This window comes from Gorilla gorilla, chromosome 20 (assembly GCF_029281585.2).
Source record: "Gorilla gorilla gorilla isolate KB3781 chromosome 20, NHGRI_mGorGor1-v2.1_pri, whole genome shotgun sequence".
In the NCBI taxonomy this organism is placed as follows: domain Eukaryota; kingdom Metazoa; phylum Chordata; class Mammalia; order Primates; family Hominidae; genus Gorilla; species Gorilla gorilla.
The window spans coordinates 55233889-55244357 of NC_073244.2; the positions used below are offsets into that span (position 1 = coordinate 55233889).

Consider the following 10469-nt stretch of genomic DNA (forward strand, 5'->3'; position numbering starts at 1 on the left):
GCGGTTGATGGAGACCATGGAGGATTTTGAACAGGTCTTGGTGTTAGAAAGATCTCTCTGGAATCTTCAGGGGAACTGGAGGGCCCAGTGTGAGTGGGTGGTGACCCCATGAGCAGCTGGGGCTTGGGGTCCCTGCTCCACCTCCGGGCCCCGCCCCCTGACATCACTGTCGCATTATTGCACCAGGTCTGGCTGACCAATAAGCTGCTGCTTGCTATGATAATGGGTCCTAGCAACGGTGTCGACCTTGGCTAAGAGGGAAGGAGATCCTATCAGTGGGGAGAGTGTGAGGGGAGAGGGAGAGCCTGCAGGGCAGGTGAGTCCCCCAGGGCTCTCTCGCTGGGCCCCTGTGTGTGGGCGGAGCAGGAGCTTATGGTCTAATCCGGACCCCCTCAGCCCAAATTCCAACCACTGACTTGTCTGCCCCTTGCTGCCAGGACCTGTTCCAGGTTCCCACTCTTCCCACCGCAGACCATACTAGGGAGAGGGCACACCCAGGATAGGAGGCTCAGATCTGGAGGCAACAATGTCTTTTTTTTTCCTTTTTTTTTTTTTCTGAGACGGAGTCTCGCTCTGTCGCCCAGGCTGGAGTGCAGTGGTGCAATCTTGGCTCACTGCAACCTCCGCCTCCTGGGTTCAAGAGCTGGGACTACAGGCATGCGCCACAACACCTGGCTAATTTTTGTATTTTTAGTGGAGATGGAGTTTCACCATGTTGGCCAGGCTAGTCTCGAACTCCTGACCTCAAGTGATCCACCCACCTCAGCCTCCCAAAGTGCTAGGATTACAGGCGCGAGCCACCATGCCCAGCCGGGAACAATGTCTTAAGGACATATTTCTGTGGGGGGTGGAGTAGGGTAGCAGAGGATGGGGTGAGTGGTGGGAGGTGAAGAGACGGGGTGCAGGGGGCAAGGAGACAAGGCAGGAGGCAAGGACATGCAGCTGAAGGGAGAGTAGCTCTCTAGGGGGGTGAAGGAGCCTGGGGACCTGGGTTGGGGTCCTGGCTGTGCCTCTGGATGAGGAGACCTCATTTGTCTTGTCTGAGCCTCAGTCCTTCTCCCTGTCAAATGGGGACAGTGATCCCAGACATGAGCAGCTCTCCCAGGGCACCCTGAAGACCCTTAGTGAGTAAATGTATTTTAGAGATGATGGGCCAGAGGAGGGTGAGTGGGAAGAGGGAGGACCAGGGAAGCTCCTGGTGAGGAGGAGGGATCTGAGGGGGGACCATCACGACAGGAGCTCCGGGGGGTGGGAGGGGAACTGAACCCCGGGAGGCAAGGGCTGCCATGGCAGGGCTGGGGTTTCATGGAAATGACTCCTGGTGTCCAGGTGGTCCCCATTTCTGGCTTCCCGAACCCAAGGGCGTCTGAACCCAAAGTCAGCCTAGGGCTAGCTGAACGGGGTTTGTGGGCATCATGGCAGCCCTGCGAGTTGGGGAGGAGTATCCCCCACGGGGCAGCTGAGGCTCAGAGAGGGCGAGGACTTGCTCAAAGTCACACAGCTAAGAATATTACTAACGATAAGAATAATGACGATGACGGTGATGCCAATGACACGTGGCACCTGCCCTGAGCCAGGCGCCGTTTTATGGGCTGCTTTATGTCATAACTCATTCAAGTCACAGAGATCCTAGGAGGTGGTTTGCCAGGATTGTAGGTATCATTCTCAGTGTACAGATGAGGAGAGTGAGGAGAGAGTTAAGTAACTTGCCTCACATCACTCAGTGAGTATGTGGTGGAGCCAGGATTTGATCCCAGGCAGTCTGGCTCCAGGTCTGGGTCCCCTCCACCCTACCCTCCAATCCCAGCCACCACAGGAGTGCAGCTGTTTCCTCTGAATGGGCCTGTGCCACAGGCCAGGAGCTGGGCTTAAGCCCCTTCCTATACAGCCCTGGCTATGTAATTTGCCCTGGCTATATAATTTGCAAGGCCCAGTACGAAATGAAAATATGGGGCCCCTGGTTCAAATATTATAAAGAATTTCAGGCCAGGCATGGTGGCTAATGCCCTTAATCCCAGCACTCTGGGAAGCCGAGGCAGGAGGACCTTGATCTCGGAAGTTCAAGACCAGCTGGGACAACATAGTGAGACTCCCATCTCTACAAAAAATTTAAAAAGTACCTGGGCATGGTGGCATGTGCCTGTGGTCCCAGCTATTCAGGAGGCTGAGGTGGGAGGATTGCTAGAGCCAAGGAGATCAAGGCTGCAATGAGCCATGATCGTAGCACTGTGCTCCAGCCTCGATGACAGAGAGACCCTGTCTCAAACAAACAAACAAACAAACAAACAAACAATTTCAGCTAGTGTCAGCAGAGCATTAAACCAAGCACTGGGCCATTCTAAGCACAGAACCCTCCAGGGCACAGACACACCCAGAAAACTGACCTGTGCCTAGGTTACCCTGGAGACTCCAATAGTGCTCCAAGAGGCTGCTTGGTGGTCATGCGCATTACCCAGAGAGGTGCTTCATTTTGCCCCTGGTCACACAGCAAGTTAGTGGCAGAAAAGGGATGTGAACCTGGGCCTGCCAGACCCCAAAGCCCTCTAACTTGTGCCAAAAATGTGTCCCCAATTCTTGAGGGAGAAAGAGAGCTGTGGGCTTCCAGGGTGATTCCCTTCACATCCGTGGTATCTGTCTCTCCCTGCCCCATGCCAAGGCCCAGGAGGTGTGAATGGCTCCCTTCTCCTCTGCAGGCGCTGAGGATCACGCATCCTGTGACTCTCCCCTGTCCCCCACCACCCTCTGAACCACTGGCCACCATGGCTACTTCAAAGTTGCCCGTGGTGCCTGGGGAGGAGGAAAACACCATCCTTATGGCCAAGGAAAGGCTGGAGGCCCTGCGCACAGCCTTTGAGTCGGGTGACCTCCCCCAGGCCGCCTCTCACCTCCAGGAGCTGCTGGCCTCCACAGAAAGCACCCGCCTGGAGGTGGGCGTCACGGGCGAGTCGGGCGCGGGCAAGTCCTCCCTCATCAATGCCCTGCGTGGCCTGGAGGCCGAGGACCCTGGCGCGGCTCTCACGGGCGTCGTGGAGACCACGATGCAACCGTCGCCCTATCCGCACCCACAGTTCCCTGACGTGACCCTCTGGGACCTGCCAGGAGCCGGCTCACCAGGCTGCCCGGCTGACAAGTACCTAAAGCAGGTAGACTTCAGCCGCTATGACTTCTTCCTGCTGGTCTCCGCCCGCCGCTGTGGGGCCGTCGAGACCCGCCTGGCCGCCGAGATCCTGTGCCGGGGCAAGAAGTTCTACTTTGTGCGCACCAAGGTGGACGAGGACCTGGCAGCCACGCGCACCCAGCGGCCGTCGGGCTTCAGAGAGGCCGCTGTCCTGCAGGAGATCCGAGACCACTGTGCCGAGCGGCTGCGGGAGGCCGGCGTGGCTGACCCTCGCATCTTCCTGGTGTCCAACCTCTCGCCGGCCCGCTACGACTTTCCCACGCTGGTGTCCACCTGGGAGCACGACCTGCCCTCCCACCGGCGCCACGCTGGCCTGCTGTCGCTCCCCGACATCTCGCTGGAGGCCTTGCAGAAGAAGAAGGCCATGCTTCAAGAGCAAGTCCTCAAGACCGCCCTGGTGTTGGGCGTCATCCAGGCCCTGCCGGTCCCAGGGCTGGCGGCCGCCTACGATGATGCGTTGCTCATCCACTCACTGCGTGGCTACCACCGCAGCTTTGGTCTGGACGACGACTCGCTGGCCAAGCTGGCCGAGCAGGTGGGAAAACAGGCAGGTGACCTGCGCTCGGTCATCCGCTCCCCACTGGCCAACGAGGTCTCGCCTGAGACTGTCCTGCGGCTCTATTCCCAGTCATCCGACGGCGCCATGCGGGTGGCCCGCGCCTTTGAGAGGGGCATCCCTGTGTTTGGGACGCTGGTGGCTGGCGGCATCAGCTTTGGCGCTGTCTACACCATGCTCCAGGGCTGCCTCAACGAGATGGCTGAGGATGCCCAGCGTGTCCGCATCAAGGCCCTGGAGGACGACGAGCCGCAGCCGGAGGTCAGCTTGGAAGTGGCCAGTGACAATGGCTTGGAAAAGGGGGGCTCCGGGGAGGGAGGTGGGGAGGAAGCCCCACTCTCAACCCGCAGGAAGCTCGGCCTCCTTCTTAAGTACATTCTGGACAGCTGGAAGAAACACGACTCAGAAGAGAAATAAAGGGTGCAGCCCCGCCCCCCTGCTTCACCCACAAACTAAGTCTTAACAAAATCCAACAAACCAACAAAAAAGGCCAATGTGGTGAATGTGAGGGCTGCAGTTGCCTGGGGGGTGGGTGTGGAGGGAGCCTGTGTCCCTGGCAGGCAGGGGAGCCTGCGTCCTGGGCAGGGCAAAGGAGGCGGCACTGGGGAGGGGAGGAGGGAGGCAGATGGGCCCAGGGCCAACAGGGGTGTAGTGAAAGGGGACAGGAGTGCCCTGGAGAGGGAGGTTGGAGACATGGATGGTCAGCCCAGGGTTCCCTGGTGGTGTTTTTCTCCCTGGTCCCCAAGTGGCCAGGAGGAATTTGTGGGGCACAGGACAGCAGGGCCAAGACAGGAGATTGCATCCTGCTAAGGTGCTTTCTATTTTATTTTATTTTATTATTATTTTTTGAGATGGAATCTTGCTCTGTCACCCAGGCTGGAGTGCAGTGGCGCGATCTCGGCTCATTGCAGCTTCTGCCTCCCAGGTTCAAGCAATTCTCCTGCCTCAGCCTCCTAAGTAGCTGGGATTATAGGTGAGCACCACCAAGCCCAGCTAATTTTTTTTTTTTTTTTTCGAGACTCAGAGCCCAGGCTGGAGTGCTGTGGCACAATCTTGGCTCATTGCAACCTCCACCTCCCGAGTTCAAGCAATTCTCCTGCCTCAGCCTCCCAAGTAGCTGGGATTACAGGCACATGCCAACACGTCCAGCTAATTTTTGTATTTTTGGTAGAGAGGGGGTTTCACCATGTTGGCCAGGCTGGTCTTGAACTCCTGACCTCAGAAAATCCACCCACCTTGGCCTCCCAAAGTGGCACCCGGCCTAATTTTTGTATTTTTAGCAGAGATGGGGTTTTCACCATGTTGGCCAGGCTGGTCTTGAACTCCTGACCTTGGCCTCTCAAAGTGCTGGGATTACAGGCGTGAGCCACTGCACCTGGCCCCTGCTAAGGTACTTTAGTTTCAATCTCATGTCCGTGTCTGAGAACCCAGTGTACCAAAGACAGCCCCTGGGGCCTGGGATGAGCACAGTGGTGTCCAGCAATGGCTAAACAGGTTGGGGAGAGTGGGCATCCGTGCCTGCCTGCTGCCTGGGAGCCATGGAGGTGTAGGGGGTGGCAGGGAGAGGGAGGCCAGGCGGCCACAGGGCTCACCTCCGTGTGGTGCTTGAGAAGACAGAGAATGGCATGGTGAGAGAGTGACTGGATGTTTCCATGAACATCGGAGGAGAGAGGAGGCCGACGATGCAACTCCGTGGCCTAGCATGAGTCTTACTCCAGAAGGAGGGCGGGTGTGTCTCAGAGCAGGAAGGCACATGGTGTTGAGACATCTGGCGTGTCTGTGATTGGGAAGAATCCTGGTCTCTCCATGATTAAAAAAAATTTTTTTTAGAGACAGGGTCTTGCCCTGTCGCCCAGGCTGGAGTGCAGTGGCGTGATCACAGCTCTCTTCAGCCTTGACTTCTTGATTTTGATGCTGTGAGTCTAAGATTGTGACTCATTTGCTGAGTCTGGGGTCACCTGTCTCTGTGGGATCCGGTCAGGGTGTGCGCATGTGAATACTGGGACCTGCTGAAAGGCCCTGGGTCTTAACGGGAGGGCAACTATGTGTTGAGCTTTCTGACCAGACTGGTCAATATGGAGAAACCCCATCTCTATTAAAAATACAAAAATTAGCTGGTGTGGTGGTGCCTGCCTGTAGTCCCAGCTACTCGGGAGGCTAAGGCAGGAAAATCGCTTGAGACCTGGAGGCGGAGGTTACAGTGAGCTGAGATTGTGACTCCGCACTCCAGCCTGGGTGACAAGACTCTGCCTCAAAAAAAGAAAAGAAAAAAAAAAAGCTAAGTTTAGAGATTCATGTCTACATTTTTATTTTTCACTTTGACACACTCAAACCTAACTTTCCCTTGCTCAAGACCAAATTAAAAAGTAACCATAACAATAAAAGTCATAACAATGCCCAGAGTGTCTGAGGCATCACCAATAATAATACTGAGAGTGTAACCACACACAAGGCTAAGTACTTTATATTAGCTAACATTTATTCATCACTGCTAGGTACTCCTGGTTCATAACACCCTGGAAAAGAAGCTTCTCTTACTGTTTACATTTGGCACTGAGAGAATGATTAAGTTGCTCAGCCAGGTGTGGTGGCTCATGCCTGTAATCCCAGCACTTTGGAAGGCTGAGGCCGGTGGATCACCTGAAGTCAGGAGTTCGAGACCAGCCTGACCAACATGGTGAAACCCTGTCTCTACTAAAAATACAAAAATTAGACAGGCGTGGTGGCAGGCACCTGTAATCCCAGCTACTTGGGAGGCTGAGGCAGGAGAATTTCTTGAACTGGGGAGGCAGATGTTGCAGTGAGCCAAGACTGCCACTGCACTCCAGCCTGGGCGACAGAGCAAGACTCTGTCTGAAAAAAACGAACAGAAAACTTGCCCAGGCTGTTGTAGGGAGGTGTCAACCAGTATTTGCCCAAGCTTCTATTATCTAATTATGACATTGCTGGAGACCATCAACAATTAAAGGATTAGGAGCATAAATATTTTTGCTTTTTTTTTTTTTTTTTTTTGTGAGACAAGGTCTCACTTTGTCATCAGGCTGGAGTGCAGTCACATGATATCAGCTCACTGCAACCTCCACCTCCCGGGTTCAAGCGATTCTCCAACCTCAGCCTCCTGAGTTGCTGGGATTACAGGCATGAGCCACCATGCCCGGCTAATTTTTTTGTACTTTTAGTAGAAACGGGGTTTCACTGTGTTGGCCAATCCGGTCTTGAACACCTGGCTTCAAGTGATCCTCCCGCTTTGGCCTCCCAAAGTGCTGGGGTTACAGGTATGAACGACCATGCCCAGCGTATTTTTGCATTTAGTTAAATTCTGGTTTTTTGCAGTTTTAAGATCTAATTTCAAAGTCTTTTCTGTAGACTGCAGTCACTTTTGGGGTGAAACAGGGAATCTGAACATGTACGTCTCAAAGTTTGACTTTGTGGCTGGGCGCAGGGCTCATACCTGTAATCCCAGCACTTTGGGAGTCCGAGGCAGCAGGATCACTTGAGCCCAAGAGTTGGAGACCAGCCTAGGCAACATGGCGAGACCCTGTCTCTACAAAAAATTAGCCAGGCATGTGGCACATGCCTGTAGGCCTAGCTACTCAGGAGGCTGAGGTGGGAGGATCACTTGAGCCTCGGAGGTCAAGGCTGCAATGAGCCATGATCGTGCCACTGCACTCCAGCCTGGGTGGCAGAATGAGATCCTATCTCAAAAAAAGAAAAAATAGGCTGGGCGCAGTGGCTCAGGCCTGTAATCCCAGCACTTTGGGAGGCCGAGGTGGGCGGATTACTTGAGGTCAGGAGTTCAAGACCAGCCCGGCCAACATGGTGAAACCCCATCTCCATCTCCACTAAAAACACAAAAATTAGCTGGGCGTGGTGGCAGGCACCTGTAATCCCAGCTACTTGGGAGGCTGAGGCAGGAGAATCGCTTGAACCCAGTGGGCATAAGTGGCAGTGAGCCGAGATCATGCCACTGCACTCCAGCCTGGGCAACAAGAGCAAAACCCCATCTCAAAAATAAATAAATAAATAAATATGAAAGATGTGGATACAGAAGTCAATGCCCTTTAGTTTGGCAGCACAGGGATTGGTGAGAAGGACTTAATGTGGCTCTTTCTGGTAAGGCTGGATAGAATTCTTGTGTACGTGTCTTTTCCAATAGACAAAGTCGCCAGGCTGCAGATCATGGTGTTGTAGGTCTTTGTCTCCTATGATTGTGCTGTGGAAAGATTGTTCTATCAAAGTATGATTTCTATCCATTGCTTTATTAATGCCTTTACCTTAGTAATGCTTTATTAATATTGAAGTATGTCTGTTTTGTTTTTGTTTTTGTTTTTGTTTTTTTGTTTTTGTTTTGAGACAGTGTCTCCCTCTGGTGCCCAGGCTGGAGTACGGTAGCGGGATCTCGGCTCATTGCAACCTCTGCCTCCCGGTTGAAGTGATCGTCCCGTCTCAGCATCCCGAGTAGCTGGGACTACAGGTGCACACACAACTACACCCAGCTAATTTTTGTGTTTTTGTAGAGACAGGGTTTTGCCATGTCACCCAAGCTGGTCTTGAACTCCTGGACTCAAGCGATCCCCTTGTTTCAGCCTCCCAAAGTGTTAGGATTACGAGTGTGAGCCACTCCACCCAGACGGATATGTCTCCTTTTATCAATTAAGGGTCAAAAGCAGAGGAGGCCAAGTGCATAGGATGGCCTGTGACTATTTCCAAAGGTGAAAGTTTATGAGCCCCAAAGAGAGTGGCCCTTAGATTTAATAATACCAAAGGAGGAACTTAGGTCAAGGAAGGTGTAGATAAATTCTGCCAATGTATTCCTGTGTCTGAATTGAAAAGCGTTGAGTTCCACCTGCTGGGAATGATGGTGAAGGGACTGGAGAGCCACAAGCAGGAGGCATTCCTGGTGGCCAGGCCCATCTTGCAGCCCATCCTAGAGCAGAAGGCCTCCCTGCAGCAGTATATCTAGCTGGTGTCCACAGTGGCCTGCTGGCAGCATCAGCCTGAGTCCTCTGCTGGATGTAAAGGGGGTGGCGGGTGACCTGTACATACTTACCCACTGTTCAGAAGGCTACTGCCAGTTTGACTCCTCTGTCAAACTGCCTCAACGGGCCAGCCCCTGCACAAAACCCTGGAGGTGGGACAGGGCCTTTGGACCAAGGTCACCAGACCACCACGGTGGTGGTGGTGGAAACGCTAGGCTGGATTTCCAGAGGTGCCTCATTTCACCCATCCGGGCATCCTGGTCACCTGCAGCACCTCCTTCACCACCATCTACCGGACGCTTCACACGCCCCTGGATTTGGCAGCCAGGGACACCAAGAGTGTGCTGATTCAGACCTTCCTTGGCAACACTGACCACAAGATCACAGGTGAATCCAATCAACAATCTCAGCCCTGAGCTAGGCCAGCAGGAGATGGTAGGTTAGGGCTGGGAGGGCACAGTTCTGTCTGTCCCCAGCCTTGTGCTGAAAGGGGCTGGGACGGAAGAAACTGAAGCTCCAACTCTCCTGGACTGAGTTGCATGCTGTCTGGTGCCGTCTTGCCTTGGGTCTCCCATCTTTCTCTGGCCGTTGCCCCCACCACCTTTCCCACTCTGGCAAACCCCCAAATCAACCAGCAAGAAGACCCCCTGGGGAAGCAGGGGTGGGGATGAGACTTGGGGCAGACGTTTTGACAAGGCAGGGAAGAGCTGGGTTATCTAGCTGGAGAGGATGGTCAGGAGGGTTCTGTAGAGATCACGACAGTGGGGCAAAGGATTTAGAAGCATTTCGGTAAAAGGGCAGTGAATGTCACAGCTCTGAACGGCCTCGAGGATGATCTTAATGTTGGAATAATGGCCAGAGAGGGGAGGCTCCTTGCCTACTACAGTCGGTCAGGAAGTGGCTGTGCCAGAGCCTGTGCTGGGCCTCCTGTCTCCCAGGCCTCAGCCCTCTGTAGAGACTGGCATTCTATCCACTTCTGGCCTGACCTTCTCTGGCCCCGCTGAGTGCTTTCTTCACTGACCCCCCGCCCCTCCCCACTTCAGTTGTTTCTCAAAAGGCCCCGGATCCCCATGGTATGAAACACCAGGGCTGTATGGGATGCTTGAAAGCAGGAGGAAACCAGGGAGACAAATATGTGCCACGGGCGGCAGGGGGTGGGGGAGGGCAATGGATGAACAGACTCAGCCAGCTGGACTGGAGCTGACTGCTTTACTGAATGATGGATTAATTTGGGGTGGCGAGACCAATTTGGAGACATACTTTGGGAAACCTCAAACTAAGATCATGTACTGTATTTAACTGAGCAGACGAGGGTTGGTACTGTACCAAATCGCAGAGTGGATTTAACTGAGGGTAGGTTCTGGATTTACATTAAAGGTGAGGGTTGCCATTTCTAAGCAAGAGTAGATGAGGTTTACGAGAGGAAAGCCACTGTATTTAACCAACAGAAGGCACTGTCTGTACGGGTGAGGCATCGTATTTGGATTAAGGGTAAGTACTTACTACATTTAAGGACAAGTTCTGTTTCTTAAATCAAAAGTAGGTTTTTTGTTTTTTGTTTTGAGACGGAGTCTCGCTCTGTTGCCCAAGCTGGAGTGTGCAGTGGCGTGATCTTGGCTCACTGCAACCTCTGCCTCCCGGGTTCAAGCAGTTCTCCCACCTCAGCCTCCCAAGTAGCTAGGATTACAGGCGTGCACCACCACGCCCAGCTAATTTTTTTTGTATTTTTAGTAGAGACAGGGTCTCACCATGTTGG

At 53.7% G+C, this 10469-nt stretch overlaps 1 protein-coding gene across 2 annotated transcripts; it reads left to right on the forward strand.

Moving 5' to 3' along the window:
- Positions 1 to 249: 249 nt before the first annotated feature.
- On the forward strand, positions 250 to 4222 carry IRGC (immunity related GTPase cinema). Of its 2 annotated transcripts, XM_055369614.2 has the most exons (3): positions 295 to 316; positions 1052 to 1124; positions 2694 to 4201. In XM_055369614.2, the coding sequence occupies exon 3, from the start codon at positions 2760 to 2762 to the stop codon at positions 4149 to 4151; it is 1392 nt and encodes a 463-aa protein (XP_055225589.1). In that variant the 5' UTR covers positions 295 to 316; positions 1052 to 1124; positions 2694 to 2759; the 3' UTR covers positions 4152 to 4201. The 2 variants fall into 2 exon arrangements, with proteins under 2 accessions (XP_018869902.2, XP_055225589.1); XM_019014357.3 differs by lacking the exon at positions 1052 to 1124 and having other exon boundaries at positions 250 to 316; positions 2694 to 4222.
- The last annotated feature ends 6247 nt before the right edge of the window (positions 4223 to 10469 follow it).